At 37.6% G+C, this 19,784-nt stretch overlaps 2 protein-coding genes across 3 annotated transcripts in view; both read left to right on the forward strand.

The window, feature by feature from the left end:
• The window catches only part of LOC139960265 (ubiquitin carboxyl-terminal hydrolase 43-like), a 37,995-nt gene extending 34,397 nt beyond the window's left edge, over positions 1 to 3,598 (forward strand). The window contains exon 11 of the mRNA XM_071958494.1: positions 441 to 3,598. Coding sequence (XP_071814595.1) covers positions 441 to 550 — 110 coding nt within the window. The 3' untranslated portion in view covers positions 551 to 3,598. The remainder of the gene's footprint in view (positions 1 to 440) is intronic.
• Positions 3,599 to 7,133: 3,535 nt separating this feature from the next.
• On the forward strand, positions 7,134 to 12,920 carry LOC139960314 (uncharacterized). 2 transcript variants are annotated; one of them, XM_071958601.1, is made up of 3 exons: positions 7,134 to 7,737; positions 10,822 to 10,922; positions 11,787 to 12,920. In XM_071958601.1, exons 1-3 carry the CDS (start codon positions 7,646 to 7,648, stop codon positions 11,987 to 11,989), a joined length of 396 nt encoding a protein of 131 aa, XP_071814702.1. In that variant the 5' UTR covers positions 7,134 to 7,645; the 3' UTR covers positions 11,990 to 12,920. The 2 variants fall into 2 exon arrangements, with proteins under 2 accessions (XP_071814702.1, XP_071814703.1); XM_071958602.1 differs by lacking the exon at positions 7,134 to 7,737 and adding an exon at positions 7,744 to 8,680.
• The last annotated feature ends 6,864 nt before the right edge of the window (positions 12,921 to 19,784 follow it).

Here is a 19,784-nt window from a genome sequence, read left to right on the forward strand (position 1 = left end):
TTGGAAGAAGTGAAGAAAATGCCAAACAAATTCTATCCCAATGACCTTGCTAACATTACAGTATAGTCACATTCAAAGTGAAATGGTCCAAATAATTTATGTTTTGGATTACTTACCATCGACAGACAGTATAACGCAAGAACTCATAATTTAAAAGTTCTAGTGTTTTGTTGTTTGCCAATTTCTGGCAATTTTACTAAACCAAGTTTTATTTAAACATGAGGTTCAATACATCATCGTTATCTAGGAAGTTGGCACTGGATAATTCCAATTATCTTTCTTGATTTTTCAATTCTTGATTTCACTTTTTGTTGTCTAGATTCATGCCATAGGTCTGCACTCTGTTACAGAGGAGGTAGGGCTTGCCTGTGTAAACATTCCTTACCTTTCCTAAGGGAATGCTTGCTTATGTTTTACTGCTTGTTTGTATCTTCTCACAGGTGATGACGGGGGTTTTTCAACCAGACCACATGTTCGAGTTTTGTCCGATAATTCCAGGACACTGGTGCATGCAGAAGTCTATCGCACAGTGCCAGAGTCAAGAATCTGAATACTGTGACCAAATATTCCGTATCGTCGAATGACTTCAGACTCATCAAACTCATTATGCCAGTCTCTTCTTTGGTCTGAATTCTTTTGACCAGTTCCGCCATTTTGAGTACAGGGTTTTACCATTTTGAGTCCAGGGTTCCACCATTTTGAGTACAGGGTGCAAGGTATTGTTAGTAGCATGTAACATCATGCACTGACAATCCTCATGCAGTGTGTTGTATTATTGCTTGTTACAGCTCGTGTGTACATCATTATCCCTGTGGTGGTTGGAGATGGTCAACATTAACTCATGTACAAATGAAATACCAGTCTATTCAATAGTGTCATTCCATTTTCAAAGAGATCTTTATATAAGAGGAAAAAAACATGCTAGGTAGAATAAGTTTATTGCAACATTGTTTTTAAAACCTGGATTAATGTACTTGTCATTTTCATTTTTTTATTGTTGATATTTTCTATATGATTCAATACAGAAAGTATATACTGTGAGTCTATGAATGTTACCTTATTTGTTTGTCTGTTTGTTTGTCTGTTTACAGTCTTAGAATTTTTTTTTTAAGTATGGCTGTGTCATGAGCTGAATCTTTCTCACATAATAATCACTTGGAAATTTCTTATCCATTTCACTCTTAACTGGTTTGAGTTGGTGCTTTTTATATGAATGTTGGGTCAGACTGTCGTGAAAACCTCTCAAAGAAATGTCCACGAGTCCGGCACGGAGGTAGTTTCATGCAAAAGTGTTGTTACTTTACAACAACAAAAACGTTTGGAGACGTTTGTGTTTAGCAGAAAGCACTTTTCTCTGGTACAAAAATATCTTACTTCATTCTCATGGACATTGCTTTTGGCTTTCCTTACAGTATGTGCTCGTTATTGTGTCTCCCAGGACTAGATTAATTATTTTAATTATAAAATTACAGTGTCTATTTACAATTTTAAAATAGATCCCTATTGAAAATGAACTGGAAAATGGTAAAAGAGATGATTTTTTGATGTAATAAGGCTGAGATAAAATTGTTTCTACAGTTATGATGGGAAAATACATTGCAGATGGGATATTTCATATGGGTGGAATTGGTGATCCCATTAATGTCAGTTAGTTTGGGTTCATTGTAAATCCTGTAATCATCTTCAGTATACATTTGATAGGAGAGGATGGGTCCCAACAATGCTGGATTATAGTTATCTATTCAGTCACATTTGACTGTGTTTTTAATCCATTCTGTGATTGGATATGACCTATAACCATTGAGAGTACAGAAAACATGCTTGTCATCCCTTGCTTAAGGTTTGTTCAACAAACTAAATATCAATCTCGTCATATTGGTATGTTTTTCTTTCACGAGGTGTTCTGGTATTTTCCTTTATTTGGCTTTTGTTTGTTTGTTTTGCTTTCTTCTTTGAATGTTTTTGGTAGTATGAATTAAAAGGAAGCAAGCTACACTAGTACCATAGTGGAATTTTAAGCATTCCTGAACAAGTGCATACCAAATACTACAGCCTGTTTTAATATAACATTGTTCCAATTTGCAAATGACAGGTGAATTGATGTGTGCATTCCTTTCCCAGCTTAGAAGTATTCCAGTAGTCTAGAGAAATGAGTTGATAAAGTGGTGGGGTGGCATTTTCCATGCCCCAGTACTGTATACTGATTCATAATATCAGCAGGTGCAAGTTTGTTATCTAGGTTAATCCAACAGGTCCTTAAGCCATTACCATTGTGTTGTGTCTGCTGTGTTATGTTCATGTTGTCTTTTTCATCTAACTCTATTATGGTTTATGTGCACAGGTTGTATTGAATTAAATGTGTCCACAACCTAATGCTACAGTCTTTTACTTTACCAAGAAAATTGAATTTGTGTTCGAGGGTTATAATGCTTGATTGCAAAATGAGAAACCTGTCTTTTTTCTATGAATAAAGACATTCTAATTATGTTCTTGCTTTAGAGTATTAAACAGCTTGCAGGCCATGCTGATTCACACTAGTATATTAAGTACAAACCAGAAGGTTTTTGCCTTGAAGGGGTTTCCAGATTTCTGTTTTGTTTTGTCTGAGCACATCAACTAAACATCAGAGGTGAACAAAGCGCCAAGTTTATCGTTTCACTCACAAATGACTATTTTTTTAGTCAATTAAAATCTGCAATTTGAAGTTTATAACAGCGTGTACAGTTTATACACTATTGCAGAGACACATGGAAAAGGAAAGAGGCTACTGGATGGTTTATGTGTTTAACCTTTGACACTTATTTCAACAGGTAACATTATTACATCACTTATCTTGCAATACTATCTCTCTGTTGCTGAATGGGTAGTTGTGCTGACTGGTTGCTAGCGATGCAGAATTGGCAACCAATGATAACTTAGCATTACAATGATGATTTTGAGATTTTGTTACTAAAATGATTATACCTTGGCATGCATTTTGGAAGAAATTGTTGTGACTTGGTTGGATTCAAACTTTATGAAGATGGGAGGGACAAACGAGAGACACCCTCTGGGAGGTTTGGCTAGCAGTTTTCAATAAAGTCAGTCACTTCTAAGTGTCCTAATTTCCTCAATCAGTTTATAACTTTGAAATTAAGATTATTGTCCAAAAGGAATTATTTTTGACAAAACTGGCATTTGAAATGCATATCAAGTTCGTTGAGATATTTTTAATGGAGAGGTTGTTGATTTTATAACTGCCTGGGTCTTATCACGATAATCATAATAATAATAATGATCATCGTTTGCTGTTGTCTTTTATAGCTTTTAAAGAATTGAATCTTGAATATATCTTGATTTGTCAATGTGTGTTTAGCACAATAATCTGTATTCACATGTATATTGGACAAGTAAAGGGGTTACTCTATATCAAGTATTCATTAATTGTGCTACTTAATACCAATTATCATGAGTTGTACAGAGATGGATTGGCATGTAACATTATTTATACTATAGGCTTACTCTGTTTCTGCAACCCATTATTCTATACTTTACAATGGAATGAAATAGAATGCTATGCAAGATGTGATTGTGATTCAATAATAGTATTTCAAATTTATTCATAATGATTGTCGTGGATTTTTCAGATTTACATCGGCTGACATCAAATGACCTTTGACCCCACAAAAGCATTGCAGATATAACTTGCATTATATAGCAATGTCACATGACACTTTTCACAGGGGAAATAGTCGAAAACATGTAAACTTTCATCAGGGTTGATCCTTCTGCACTGTGGGATAGATTCATGATCTTTCGTTTTGTCGGGAAGAAATTGGTAATTTCAGATAAGATGTACAATGATGACACGATAATCAAAATAAATACAATTTTATTCTCTGTATTTAGATCTGTAAATCCTATGCCTAAACATAATATTTCTGCGATCTCAGATGATCATTCTTTGACAGAGTCAGTAGCTGTAACTCTCGTAGAATAAACTAACCGCAACTTAACCAAGTTCAATAGACCACATTTGATATCTACAGTAAAACTCTGTTTGTCAGAACTGGTTGAGACTACCGATAGGTGGTATATAAGAAATCAGCTTGCCAATTCCGTACTTTTTATTCAATATTTAATGATATCAGTTATTAGTTAATGATATCACTAAATCGATCGATGATATTATTAAATATTCAAAAATATCTTTCGTTATTTTTTGATATCTTAACTTAATTTAAAATATCATTTATTGATGAGCTGCAGGATAGTTGTTGATATCATAATTTCTTTCATTGATATCACTTATCGAATCGTTGATATCACAAGTTCTTTGGTATCTAATAATTGACTAATTCAAGATATCATCAGTTTACATCAAGATATGTATCATGTATGTATGTGTTTTCGATCCTCCTGCAAGCAGGAACTCGCGAAGAAGCCTCAATGGCATATCAAAGCCGCAAGCTGACCGAAGCCAGTCTCTTAGATTCATATTTAACGTCCATGATTATGAATTGTCAACAACTCTGTAACTGGATGACATACATTAATCTGGGAGGGACTCGAACCGGGAACCTTATGATTGGAAGGCACCATGTCATGAATTGATTTACCAATATCTTTAATTAAGTTAATGATATCGATAAATACGACGTACATATCACAAATTGAGCCATATTCAATGGATAACATCATTAAGTCAGCCATATATAATAATGGCACTAAACATAAAATAAGCAAAACATAATTTATGATATCACTCATTGATTTATTGATATCATGAAAAGGATATGATTAAATAAATTCATGATATATTTAATGAAACAAAATAGTGATATCAACATTAATATTCATGATATAATTAAATGGTTAGTAAAACATAAAACGACTTCCCATAGATCCGCGGCACATTCGACTGCACTGGTTCTGCTGGTCGTGTCCATAGAACAATTATTTTATTGTTGTAGGTGGCCATCTTGAACTTTCTGCGTTTGACCACAATGTTCTATTTTAAATGTTGACAGTCGATTTATCCCGAAATTCGACATTTCTTCTCGTTCTTTTGATATCTTTTCTTGAAGTTGTGACGTTTTATCTCAAGCTTTAGACGTCTCATTCCAAAATTAAGACTTATTTATGTTCGATGTATTTTAAAATTTGGCTCAAGATTTGGATTTTTTTATCGAAACATTTCATAATTTTATCTCAAAAGTTTTGGGTTTTATTTAAATATTTCAACGCTTCCTCGCGAACTTATGACGCACCTGTATACATATATTATGCCGGTCTTTCCCAAAATAAACTTAATCGGATTATGCTTTAAGTTTGGAGCAAATTTAGGGCATTTTCTAATTTCTCGACTACGATACTTTGAAGAGAGACAAGACTTATCAAACTGTTAACCTTCTTCAAGGAGCCTGCCCGTGTGAGTTAATGTTAGAAAGTTCGATCCGGCAGAATTAACACCAAAACAGAACGGATATTAAATAACTCCCACATTTGTAAATTAAACGGAATTATAAATTTCGACAGTAACATCGAAATGTCGAGTTCAAATGTCGTAATTTCGAGATGAAACTTCAAAAGTGGGAGATAAAATGTCGACATTTTGAAACAATACTTCCGAATATCGATATAAATTTCGAACCTTCAGGCTAAAATGTAATTTTGAGATGAAAAGTGGAATATTGGGATAAAACGTTCTAATTGCAAACAAAATATTTCGTCATGAAAGCTCGTCATTTTTTGATGAAAAATTATAAATTTCGATGTAATTACATGCTATTATATCGACTTTCTAAAGCTTCTACAAAACTAATATTCTTAATTCTAGGGAACATCTAAATCCCGCCGGCTCCCCCCCCCCCCCCCATCACTTTGTAAGCTTCAAAAGCCACTGTCTAATTCTTATGGCTACATGCAGACCGATTAAGTTTTCACATGAAGAAACCAGAATTAATTTGGTCCATATTATCTGATTGAATAATTCACTAGGTTCCGGACTCAACAGAGTCAGACGACTTCAATCTGCCGCGGAACTGGCATGTAAAAAGCTCGATTTGCAAACATTTCTTAAAACTATCGATGGTCCCGAGCAGTTCGGATTACTAGAGTTTTACTGCAGATGTGAAATTTGGTGAATTGAACATGGTCAAGAAATGGTTCAATTATTAGACGAGTGATAAAAATGATGCATGTCTTAGATCGGAGTTATATGATATAGGAGATAAATCATATATAGGCTATGTATAGGTCTAAGATTTAGCGAGGTTATAGATGATGAGATTTTCGAGCTTGTCGTATCGTTGTTCATCCTCGCAGACACTCTCAATTCCTTCCAGGCAAACCGGGCGATCATGGATATAACCGACAGTCGGGTTGGTTAATCACCTGACACCTATTTTCCAGATATACGTCATGGTTTCCCGACAACCGATCGCACGATGGGAAATCATCATCTAGGTGGGGAAGGGGTACCACACCTCCACTGCTCCACTGTGGCGCCATGGTCATTCCCTTCATCTGTGCAGGCCATGACGTTGAACGGTGCGTCGGTATTGCATCCATAGTCTTTCCTTTCCAAACTATATCGATTACTTAAAAATACAATGTATGATAGAATCATGTCAATGTGTTTCGGACGTTTGGAGTGCCGCTCAATAGAGTGTCATCCTTTGCCATTGTAAAGGTGCGCAGAGTAATTCCGCTTCCTCGTATGATTTATTTTAGTGATTTCGAAAAGGAAAAAAAAAACTATTAAGAGAAAGGAATTGTTCTCCCGAATTTGTTTATACTTTCCCAGTCAGTGTTGTTTCATAAGGCCTGTATATTGATAAGTATTTTTGTACTTGAAGATCACCACGGGAAAACAATACATATCTAATAACTGCACACTCCGGGCTTCATTACTGGTTCTCCTACGTTTGTCGGCGCACTGCACTCCCAACCAATAACAATTCCTACTTCCGCTTCACTCTATCACGCTCCTTACGCTTCCGAATGATTTACATACAGTGTGTACCGTACATGATGATTTCCTTCTACCAGAAATAGTTATAAAACGGTGAGTATTTTCGTATTTTTGCCATCAAGGTTTTCTCTACATCTTTCTTGCGAAATTTGAAATAGCCTACTCTATTTCGGTGTTACGCCCTCTTTAAAGGCGATATCGCTCGTAGACTTTTTTTTGAGGGCGCTGGCATTATCGAGGTTTCAGCGAGGTTTAATGGGACCCCTAAAACTCACGTGACCTCGGTGGCAAATTTAGATCAGTGAATAGCACAGGCAAGCGTATGCGTAACAAGCCCGTACCCATGCACACATAATGTTATAGCGCAGCATTTCAGATTATTGTAGTTTACCGCAAAGGATTTTCGTACGCGATAGTTTGTTGTTTGTGTGCCTTTTGAGTAAAGAATACTGTACGATTTTCGTACAAATACATTCGATTAGACTAGAGTATAGTGACAATCATGGAAAAGGGATCAGGGCAAGGAGAATCGGGCGAAAGAAAACGACCTTATCCTGGAACGAGCGTATAGGTTCAAGTGGAGGAAAGCCATTGTTGCATGGACCTGACAAAAACAGCAGTGCAAAGGAACAACAGCGACGAAGAGATGCCACGAAGATCTATCTTCTACGTTCCTACGTAAACTGGCAAATGGAGAAAGAACTCTACAAACATGTCCACGATTTGACTTCTGTTAGCAACGCAGATTTCGCAGAACATTTGCTTCAGGATCACACAAAAAGGTAATGATTTGCTAAGCTAGGCTAAAACTGTATAGGGTGGTTTCAGTTGTTTTCCGCATACGTTACTTTCCGCTGATTACTTTCCGCTGAAAAAATTCTTCTGCGGAAAACACCGATTTTTCACTTGCCTGTACACTATATTTTTCCGCAATTTTGAGATACCAAATTCAGGCAGGATGATTAAAATAACATGAGAAAGTATCAAAGAACGTCGATCAAGGATGGTTAGACTGAGTTCATGTCAGAAAAGTTAAGCTGCTTATAATTTAGAGGAGGCTTGGGGTGTTCGTAATTACGAATTATTAAAGAAGCATATAATACTGGGCAAAGGGACGCCCGCGTTATGAAGGATTGAGTATCTAATTAAGTATTAAATATTCGGCCCGCGTAATGATGGTTTAAAAAAAAAGGTGTAAAAGGCGGTATCTTTGATTTTCGCTGGAAATAAAATGGCTGTATAAGTAAGCCTTACAGCCTAAGCTACAAGTACAACCTTAGCTACTGTATCCTAAATCTAGTCTCGAAGCTACATTTTATCCTGTTACAGTCAAATCCTATCTTATCCATCTTCCTAAATCCTTCCATGTGCCTAATAATTTCAGTAAGTCATTCTGTTCGTCCCAAAAAGAAACGGTACTTTCCGTTGAAAAAAACGTTGTTTTCCGCTGACAAATTTGTTTGCGGAAAACACCGTTTTGTTTCAGCGGAAAGTAACGTGTGCGGAAAACAACGGTACCCGTATAGGGTAATACTAGTACATAGTAGTACTACAGGGTATTGTCCTAGGTAACTGTCAGTATTGCGAAGTACAGAAAACTGCAAAGTTCGGACACCCCTAAGAAATACACGATTTCACCATGATAACCTACAAGCGAAAGCCAATATCACTAAAAACCAGGAAGCTACAGTTATTTCCTCTCCAAAATGACCCGTGCGCAAGTATGTACGTACATATCTGTCAATAAAATGAAGATAGTTTTTGGGGTATTTTAAGGCTTAGGTGTTCGAACTTCGCAGTGTCTATGCTATTGTATTTGTAACATACATGATTTGATGAGCCTAGGCTTTGTAACTAGGCCTATCATTCATTATTTTTCCAATGGACCTAGCGTATGCTAACCTTATCATACTTATCCTAGCACAAAATAGCAGTAAGTTGTATTACTGAGTCATCATCATCACTGTTTGTGAATGCTTGTCATGAGGATACTGTATAGGCCGTTTCTTACGACTAGTCGTAACAATGATAAACTATTCTTACGACAAAGGCAAATTCAAGTGCAGTAAATAAAGCAACTGCGCATGTAGTAGAGGTAACCCTAAACATAACCCTAAACCTCAATCCTAACCCTAACCGGAAGTTATTGTTACTCATCGTCGTAAAATTAGTACTCCTAATCACAAAAATAGCAACTGCCCATGCGTAGTCGGAAATTATTCTTACGACTAGTTGTAAGAATAGCCACTTTGTACTGTATACAGTTAAAAATTAAAATATCCTTCCTAAAGAAGACTGACAGGGACTGGGGGTCTTTAGTTTCACTCCTCATATTTATGCCATGGAAAGCTGGGCCTTCTCATCACCAAAAAGTAAACTGTTTTTGCCTCAACAAATTGATGGAAATATATTTTCTAACCACTAGGCCTAGGTGATCTGTTCATCCCCACCCCTTCAGGTTCTAAATTGTTATCAGCTGTCCTTGTTTGAAGAATAATTCTTGTGAATGAGCATTTGAAAGAAAAGCCTCACCTATGCCCAGTCATAATTAACTGGGCATATAACATAGGACTAAGGCCTATAGTATTAGTAATAAGTATCTGAATTTAGTGTTCATAGTAACTGTATTCCCTAATTTTGTAATATACACCAGTGAGGAAAGCCTACTGTGCTGTACAAGTACAACCACATGGACCTGCAATTTTTTCTATAAAAATAATGCATCTACATAAATAATTTAGAATCACTCCTAACTGATTCACATGTTTTCACACCGCTGCGTATGCAACTAGACCTTAGGTTTTTCTAAGGTCAGCCTCAGCCAGCATATATGCAATCAAGTTTTAATGGTTCATTTGGACAACAGGGTGTTATACTGTTATCTACTGACTGTCTGTCCAATATTCCAGCAATCATGTGTACATGTCTGTGTTTGGGATTTTTGAAGGAACCCAACTGCTATGCAAGAAATTAGGTAAATTAGCCTCACAAATTGAGGGACCATAGTACATATAGCTATACCTATATAAACCTTTATATAGCCATGCCTGGGGGTAAGAAAGTTTTTTTTGTGTAGGCCTGATGCTCATACTTTATGATGTGCTAAGTTATCATATTTTTTATATATAGTCAGTATATACTATGCTTGTTCTTGTTCAGCTTCTTGTGAATGATCTGATGTTTAGTGTTCAAAAATTATAATATCTATTAAATTTGGTGGCCGAAACTATCTCTTGTGGAGAGTAATCTAGCGTTAAATTAATGGTAGTCTGAAATCAAGCTATTCATGTAAACAGGAATTTTTCACAATGGTAGGCTTATGTCATGGTGTAAGCTAGCATCTCAATTCTCACTCATGAAACCAACTGCTCACATAAACAGAAAGTTTACACAGTAGGTAAATAATGAGTGTACATCAAACTCTGATCAAAAGACTGGACATCTTTTAGCGATATGAAACCAATCAGTTCACTAAGACAGGAAGTTTACATAGTAAATTTTACATTGACATGTGAGCTCAAGTTGTTGGGCAAGCAGTTGGGCAACACAAAATTATCCTTACAATTCTTGAAAGGTACCGCGGTTTATGGATATGTTGAAGAAGAGTATGAAAGAATATCTCATCCTTATCTGGGTTTAAATCAATGTGGGTTAACAATATGTTATTATTGAAATATGCCTAAGTGTTTGTTTGTTACTTTTCTCTTTCATATTTTTTCTTGGGTAGGTATGATAAAAACATGTATGTTTGTAATGATTTGGTCATTACCAGATTCATTATGCATACAATTAAGCTTGGGGTGTACAGTAAAATTACTATTTCAGTTATATGATTTACGGACAATTTTTTTGGTTTCATTGTATAGGTTTCAAATGCATCTTTTCCGGAAAGATGCTGAAAGTCAAACAGAGGCATTCTCAGCAGCTGTCACCACAGAAAGATCAGTTGACACTCAGAAAGGAGAAGGTAAATTTATATGTTTATCCTTGCATGAATTACAGACTGGAAGAGCAGTGCTAATCTTATCTGATCTGATGTGATCAGAAAAATAATACAATTTCATTCTCATTAAATTCCAAAAGAAAAGAAAAAAATGGTAGCATATTGCTCATCCACTAAAAAGCATACATGTGTATGAAAATTTATAAAAGTAAGTGGGCCTGATATTATCAGGATCTTCTTTAGAGGCAAACTGACTAGTAACAGTAAATTCAAGAGACACAATAGAGCCTGGAACAGAGAGGACATGGTGAACACAAAGAAAGAAGTTAATGGTGTATTGAACAAAAGGAGTCAGTGAAAGCAGAGGTATTTAGATAAACTGTGGAGTACAAAGCGAGGATTAAGTAAGGAGAGAGGGCGAATAAACTATAGCAGAATACAGAGATGGAGCAGGATAAAGTTAGTCATGTCCTTCCTGTATATTGAGCCCATTCAGTTGAATGGTGCTAGGGCATTCCGTCCGCTCTCTCTATCTCTGCTGTGGTGTACTATGTCTGAGATGGTTAGTCTACGAATTCAGTTACCTGTTGGGACATGTCTTTAATGGTATGATTGGGCAGCTGAAAGTGTTCCCCTACTGGAGTCTCCATTTTCATGGTATTGACTTGTGACTAGAACTGCTTCTTGAGGGTGGTCTTGGTTTCACCAACATACTTGTAACTTCAATGTCCTCTAAACTCAATGACACCATTTAAATTGAAATATCAGTTTCCAGTGCTGCATAAGTGTGATAAGTTCTAAACAAAAGGTATATTTTTAGTCACAGCCATAGAAGCTATAGCAGGATACTTGCAATCTAGTAACTCTTGTTTTATGTAATCTCTACAGATACTCCTGATCCAGTTACTTCAACACCTCTCAAGAAGCCATCTGCCAATGTTCTGTCCAATGTCACCAGTAGGATTAGATATGGAGCAGCATGGGAGAAAAACCTCAGACTATACGAATACACATTGCCACATTTACATGATCCTGAACAAAAGCGATCATACATATGGCAGGGGCAAGCACTTTTCCCAGACTTTTGTTGACAGGTTGTGCGACATTCACAAACGTTGGATTAGCAGCTAATGATACATCTGCATCACCAGATTGAGATAAATTGCTTTCGTCCATTTTGTTCGATAGTAGCTATGACTGTGAATCAGGAGCTTGGCCACCCTCTAAGTCAAGGTGGGCACGGTTGGGGAAATTCAATCAAGGAGTAACAATCAGAGAATGGCCAGCTTTATATTATTGTATATAGGCCTACACGCACAGCGTGTATAAATATCTGTATCGGTTTATTTATACTAGTGTTCATTTCCGTTGCCAGGAGGGGATATGATTTGAACGTGGGGGAGGGTGTGGGGGGGTGGGGAGGGGGTCCCATTTGAAGTGTCCAAACGATGCTAATCTTTACATCTATCTTCTTGAATCACATGTACCCCTATCGACACGATCAATCAGTCCTGTCTCTCAACTCCTCCCATGCACTGGTGTATTTATTTCCTGGCAAGATAACAGTTAGGCATAGTAAGGGTCAGAGGTCATCACAACTTAAAGAGTTGTGCGAGTCCCTGTGGTCTCTTACATCCTGGTAGCAGTAGAGAGAAGAAGCCTAATAGATCAGAAACCATAATCATCTTCTGTTGTGTCTTATTTTCCAGCATCCTTGAAACCTTATATCCTTCCCCTTTGATTTGTTGATGTCATAAAGCTGTATTTATGTTGTGCATTATTTAATTCCAGTATTTAGATTGTATATTCTTCTTGTGTATTTGACAGTATCCCAGTGATCTCCATTTTTCTGCTCTTGGTTTTTTTCTCTCTGTACTCTCATATCATATCTATCTCTACCCCTAGCCTCCATCTCCACATTTTCTTTACTTTCTTCCTCCATCCCTTCATCTGTCTTTCACGCTTTCTTTCTTGACCTCTTTCCTCCCCTCTGTTTACCCTGTATGTTTTAGTTTGCCGATTCCCCCCCCCCCCCCCCGCATCTCACCCCCAAAAAAGTTCACAAGGTTGACAAGTCTCCCCGTGCTAGTACCAAGCTATACACCCTTGTTGTGGTGACCGTTCAATATACTTGCGGATCAAATGGAAAGCCCCACCCCACCCCTTATTCCCAGTGTAATATATGAATCGGCAAATGGAAGATTATTCGGAGTTGTTCGTGATGGTTCAATGATCTTATAGTCAGGCATAGGCCTATATGGTTCTCTTTGTCCTTCATTGCCGTCGAAGTTTGAAATGAATTAATCGTGCTAGGAACTTCCGGGCAATGTTTAATTTTCTGTGGCAAGAAAAAAAGCTTCCCCCCAGTCTCTCCTGGTTGACTATATAGAGCCCGTACGCCTATATGGTCACACAATAGTATAGATAAGTATGATCCATGCAGACATCTAGTATATATTTTTTTTAAATTCAATCCAATTTCAGTTAAAGTTTCGAGTAATTTTCGAGTAATTCGAGTCAGTCGTGATGAGGTGCCCCATGGTGGAGCTGGGTAACCCACCCCAACCCCGTTGCCGACTTTTTGGCATTTCGTTGGGAGCCGTTCGGAACAAGAAACAGGATAGTCAATTCTGGGAGTACAGTACGCTGGAAAGCAATACACTGACGTGATTTAGAAAAAAAAGTTTTTTGCTTTGACGGCCGATGCTCAGCGAGACATTTTTCAATGGAAATAACTATTAGTTTATTGTTCATGTACTTATTCCCTTTTTACCAATCCTTTCTAAAGAGGGTGGAGCCGCCCCTTATGGCAACGTATTTTCCTTCCCTTTTCCGTTCAAGTTTCGTTATTTTTTAATTCGGGTCAAAGGGGTGCAAGGACAGGGTTTACGTGCACCGGTTAGGAGGACGGGGTGCAGCTAGGGCAAGTGCTCTGTGATCGCCTAAAGGGCCCGTTGCCAGGAGTCCAAAAATAATTAAATATACATATTTATCTGTATATGGTATATGACATAAAATGCTTTGTCTTTCCCTCCTGATATATAACTAAAATTTATATATAAAATACAATGTAAGCTGTGACTCAGTCTATGTATAATTAATACCTAAATTGGCTGAAATACCAATTGTTCACACATGACGGACTTGACTTTACGTTTGATACCCAATAGTTTGTAATCACTTCAGTCAATTTTTTCACTCATTCGCGTTTGTCTTTTTGTGACACCAGTCAGCGTGAATCAGACATAAAGTTCATAACTATTAGTTTCTTGAGCTGTTTCTTGACTTCGACTGCTCACCATGTAGGCCTAAAAGAGTAAAAGCAGGGAACTGCTAGAGTAGCAGCTCCCTGGTCAAACTATTACGCCTGATGCAAAGCTCGACCGTAACCTATACTGTACAGCCCATTAGTTGTGAAAAGTTCTGAACGTAAAACAAAGCACTGAGTTTTGTATCACACAACACACACGAAAACGCGGCGTAATACCGCATACTACTGACCAGGGAGTTGTTCCATAACAACTCCCTGTACTGCCACAGACAAGAAACTATGCAGGAATTTCGCCAAGGCCACCGTTCAAGTAACCGAACCCGTTTATTGCTTACTAGCCGTAAATACGGGATTGCTGAGAAATTACGAGACAACAGCGACGATCCGATAGAGGGTAGTATTGATATTATTTTTGAATCGGGTGGTGTGAAGGACAGAATTTACGAGGAAATTACGAGCGATCCCACCTTTAACATTTTTTTTCGGTTCGGTTCGTTGTGTTCCACCGGTCCTTTTTTTTGTTTGTGTGTGCGTGTGTGTATAAAGTTTAGCACAGTTTCATTCCCTGAATATACCATTGAGCCATACGGGATATTAGGTTGTGATTTTTTTTTGCTAGCAGATTAGTTATTGGAATAAAGTGCAATCACGATCTTTGTAATAAAAGAATTTTAAGGCGGCTAATAATAATCAATGAATTCAGTATAATTTGAACTTTACCGATGTTTTGCAAATTTCGTAATGAGTACCGTAGTACTTTATGCACTCGGCAAAGTGCAGTGAATTGCCAATAGGATGAATAACTTACAATTTCAGAGTTTTAACAGCTGTATAGTTTCCGGTAGTGTATAAGTAAGTGTTGTACCCTGTAGGCTGACCAGACAGTATTTACCAGTAACATGTGTCTGAACATGCTATATCAACTTCATTTTCCCATGCATGTATGCCTAATAGTCAATTTTGGCACCTTGCAAAATAGTCCGCAGGAAAAATGTACTTATTTTTTTTATGTTATACCGTTTGCATATATCGGATTTAATATCATGAGGTACAACGGTTACTATAAATACAGGATATGATGAAATGGCAATACCGCAACTTCGTTGAAGGTATTACGCCTTTTTGGTTTCGATGATAATCGTAACCGTTATGCAGTCTTGCAGGCGAATGCATGTGCGTGCGTTTCGCCTTGCTTGTAAACAAGATATCTCAAGAAAGTATAGCTTGAGACCTTGTCTCAATCAATAACAATTAACATTGGTCATCCCGATCTGAGTATGGTAAATTTGGGCTCGTTAACACAAAAGGGTGAAGGCAAAAATATTTCGTGTCAGGATATCAATACACTTAAGGTGGTTAAACATCTCCTAAATTATTTCTTAAGGCATATCCTACATTGCATCAGTCATAATTTGCCAAATTTACAACAATTTAAGGAGTTTTTAGACAAGTTTGCTGTTATTGCTGCTAGGATTTGTTTGCAAAGATTTTCATTCAACCATGCAGGTGCGAGTGGAAGGTAGATGCTCTTAAACCTTAGATTTTTATTGCCCAAAAGATCGCTTTTGATTTAGGCAGTGCAATGGAGTAATAATTGGGAAAATGTACGAAGTCGTGCTAATCGAGCAGCGATTCAAAGTAGCAGTGAGGTACTGCATAAGCTTAGGACTTGCGCACACCTAGCTACTGTATATTATATGCCCTAGTGTATACTAGATGATCCCTAACGTAACAGTAGCCAAGCTATCTTCGTAGGTATTTTGCAGATGTTTTATTTATTTTTTGAGACACCACAGTAGACCTAGCTGCTTTTTATTTGACGTTTCTGCGACATGTTTACTTTGTTCATAACTTACTTTTGGTGGAAGAAAAGTTGAACCTTCCCTCACAGAAACATAATTTTCCAATGTGCAATTACGTAGCACCATGTATCTGCCTAAGTGCCTAACCTTTGTTGATAACAAGTATTGATGTTATAGATCTGTAGGCCTACTATGGAGACTTGAACAACAATCATAGTGCCGAGTGAATTTTGCGTTTTGGCGAGTAGATTTTCAGTCACGGTCGCCAAATAGCAAATACATTTAAAAATATTTGTCGAGGCCTGAAAACTGCCTGTTGTCTTATCAGCGTGCCAATGTGAATATTGTTTATCATATCTCAATACTTTTTACTGTACTACTTAGATTGGAGTATATTCATCATCCTGGCTATACGCTGTAGCCTAGCGTGTCATATTCATATTGCATCATCGAAACCGGACGGCAGTTTTGCTGTCTGGTTAAATGGATGGTTGGTGTCAGAGCTGATTGCGGCTAGCTCGAAATTGGTAAAAGAAAATGTCCTTTTATGTGTGTACACAGTGGCGTAGGAAGGTACTTTTGAGTGGGGGGGGGGGGCTGAAGACTGATGGCCGGCCTGGGGAAGGGGTCTAAGGGGAGGGGGTGTTTTTGCATTTCCAGGTGGCCTCAGATGCAATTTGGTGCAATATAGCACACTTCAACCCACCCACTCCATTTTGTATATAATTTTGCATTTTCACCTGGCCTTAGATGCAATTTGGTGCTCCAAATGAGATTTTTTTTCTCATTTGGAAATGAAAAAGGGGTTTTCTGACTTGCGAAGCGGGGGGGGGGGGGGGGCGGAATGATACTTCCGCTCCTCCACATTTTTTACCGGGGGGGGGCTGGCGCTCCCCAGCCCCCCCGGTTCCTACGCCCTTGTGTGTACATATCACATATAAAGGAAGACTGTTTTTTTTCTGGACATTGAAGCATTAATAAAAAATTCTATTATATATAAATCCTTACCGGTGAAGGAAATGGTTGATGCCCACAAGGAAGTGTTACAAATAAGAGCTGGAAATTTACGATCTTTTCTGCTTGTCATTCACTCTCGGACAAATTTAGCTCACTAACTCTAACCGCGGGGAGTTGTTATGGCCCTGCTCTAACTCAGCTAACTCAGATTGTATGGGGGGGGGGGAGGGGAACAAAATTTGCACAACTAATTCGGTCATTTCATGGTCCTTTTGCAATATGCCTCATTCCCAAACTCTGCATCATGGTATTTTCAACTTAAAAGAAAAGAGGAACATATTCTATGCTATCTGATATACTTCATCCTTTTATTTCACAAAATGTGGCAATCAATGTATGAAAACAGTCAAGAAGGAATGGAATGTAAGGAACAGCGGTTCTTAGCTGATGTTCCTCTTCATGTCGTAAAAAAAAAAAAAATTGATATCTTGACTTTTTAAGAAATCTCCCCACATCCGCCACCGCTATATTCCCTGCAACCTAATTATCGTCAACTTTCCAGTGACAAGCCATTTTGGTTTTTGCCCATCGTTAAATATTTAAAGACATCTGCGATTATACTTAAATTGGCCTATCTTTAAGTTATATATATATACATTAGTGAGAGAGGAAAAATGGAACGTCAAAAATGGAGTTGTCGGTGTAAGGGGTGGGGTGAGGCGCACGCCCCTCCATAATCCTCGATCAGTCACTGGCTACCCTGTGTATATAATAGGGATCAGCGCTGTAATTATCACTGTTCCTCTTCTCTTCCCCGTGTCTTGGCGTTTATCTTCTACTCCCTCCTTTTCTTCTTTTTCTCTCTTTCTTCTATTTCTTTTCCCTTCCTTCCTCCCTCCCCCCCCCCCATTTTCCCTCTTTTTTCTTCTCTTTTTTTTTCTTCTCCTCTTTTTCTTACCCGGGGGTACGCGCCCCCAACGCCCCCCTGGATACGCGCATGTATATGGTCTCCGAAATCGCAATGCATTCAGAACTAGACGCAAATATAAGTTTCACAGCCTGCCAGATCTATACCATCTATTCTTTGCAATGACTCTGGCAATAGTCGCATCAATTTCAAAGCATTCATGAAAATTCCCACATTCATCCTTCTTCTGCCTTTCTGTGGAATTACCTGTCACCCCAAGTGAAAGAAGCTGAATATGTGTCTAATTTGAAAGCTTCCTATTCCTATTCCTAATGTAATGTTTCTTGTTTTTCTCAGCGCAACGAGACTTGAATGCCATGTTGCACAGTATCAGAATGGTGTAATATTATTATGTTTAATGAATTAAACATATTCAACAAAATAAGGATAGGCCTATATTTCCTGAAATTTGATTCGAATGAAATCTCTCTATCGCAGAATAGAAATAGAAATATGTTTAATTTCTGGTATTATCAATTGACATTCTATAGAATTGTGTTTGAAACATGTCAATTGATGTTCAACTCATGGGGTCAGCCCGATATTCATAAGGACCATTAGTCGTAAGGGTCATTGTTCATAAGGTTCGTTATTCATAACGTGCATTTTTTTCGAGAAAAGGTTCGTTATCCATAATCGGGAAAAAGGTTCGTTATTCATAAAAAGAGGGGTCATTGTTCATAAGGTCCGTTAATCGGAAAAAAGGTTCGATATTCATAATAGCAAAAAAGGTCCGCTATTCATAATCGAAAAAAGGTTCGATATTCATAGCAAAAAAGGTCCGTTATTCATAATCGAAACAAAAAGGGTTCGATATTCATAATAGCAAAAAAGGTCCATTTTTCATAATTGGAAAAACGGTTCGATGTTCATAATAGCAAAAAAGTCCATTTATCATAATCGGAAAAAAGATCCAGTAGTCATACAGTAATAATAGCAACAAACAAGAGCCCAAGGGCACTGTGGTTCCTTGCTTGGGGTATATGACAATACACATAATATTATCAAGCAAGATTGGGCTCAAATAGTCCAAGTAATTGTGGTCCTACATGTACGCATAAAGTAACCAACACTATAGCCAACACTTTTGTGATCACAAAATGTGATGGGATTTTTGATCAATAGGCACTTTTGAGATCTAAATATGGCGTCGAAAATGTAAGAAGTATAAGGTCACCTACAAGCGGGTCAACAGATATGATAACATTGGTGACCACAGATGACATGACCTTTAAGTATGAAAATGTTCCACCACCCCATTCACAACTTGTCCCAAATTATCAACCGTGTCACACCTTGGCATTGGGATTTAATTGCATTAAATGTCTAAAAATTAACTTTGAACTTGTATACATAACTTCACACACAAAGGTCACCCGTAGGTCAACCAATTGACATTTTTGATCGGTGAGACCTAAACGGAGCATCAAAACTGTAAAAATTCAAATATGTTTTCTTTCCCATTTTCTCCCCCCCAAAATACTAGTTTTTTAACATTAGCTGACCTTTGGTGACCTTGGACCACATGACCGCTAAGTTTGAAAATATTCCCCTATACCATTCGCAACTTGTCCAAAAAAATCAACCTTGTCACACCTTGGCACTGGGAGTTATTGCATGAAATGTCTGAAAATTAACTTTGACCTCCTATAACTTCACACACAAAGCTCATCCAGGGGTCAACCTATTGACATTTATGATCAGAAGGTACCTTTAACATCTGAAAATAGCATCGAAACTGTAAAAATCCCCAAAACACGAAAAGGTCACCAGAGGTCAAATTGAGGTCAAGGGTCACCCAGATGTGGGTGGACAATTGGATTACGTAGAAGCAACTCCCAACCCTAACTGACAATTCGTTCTCAAGTTATCGCAAAAATACTAGTTTT

Source organism: Apostichopus japonicus, chromosome 19 (assembly GCF_037975245.1).
Source record: "Apostichopus japonicus isolate 1M-3 chromosome 19, ASM3797524v1, whole genome shotgun sequence".
NCBI classification, from domain to species: Eukaryota; Metazoa; Echinodermata; class Holothuroidea; order Aspidochirotida; family Stichopodidae; genus Apostichopus; species Apostichopus japonicus.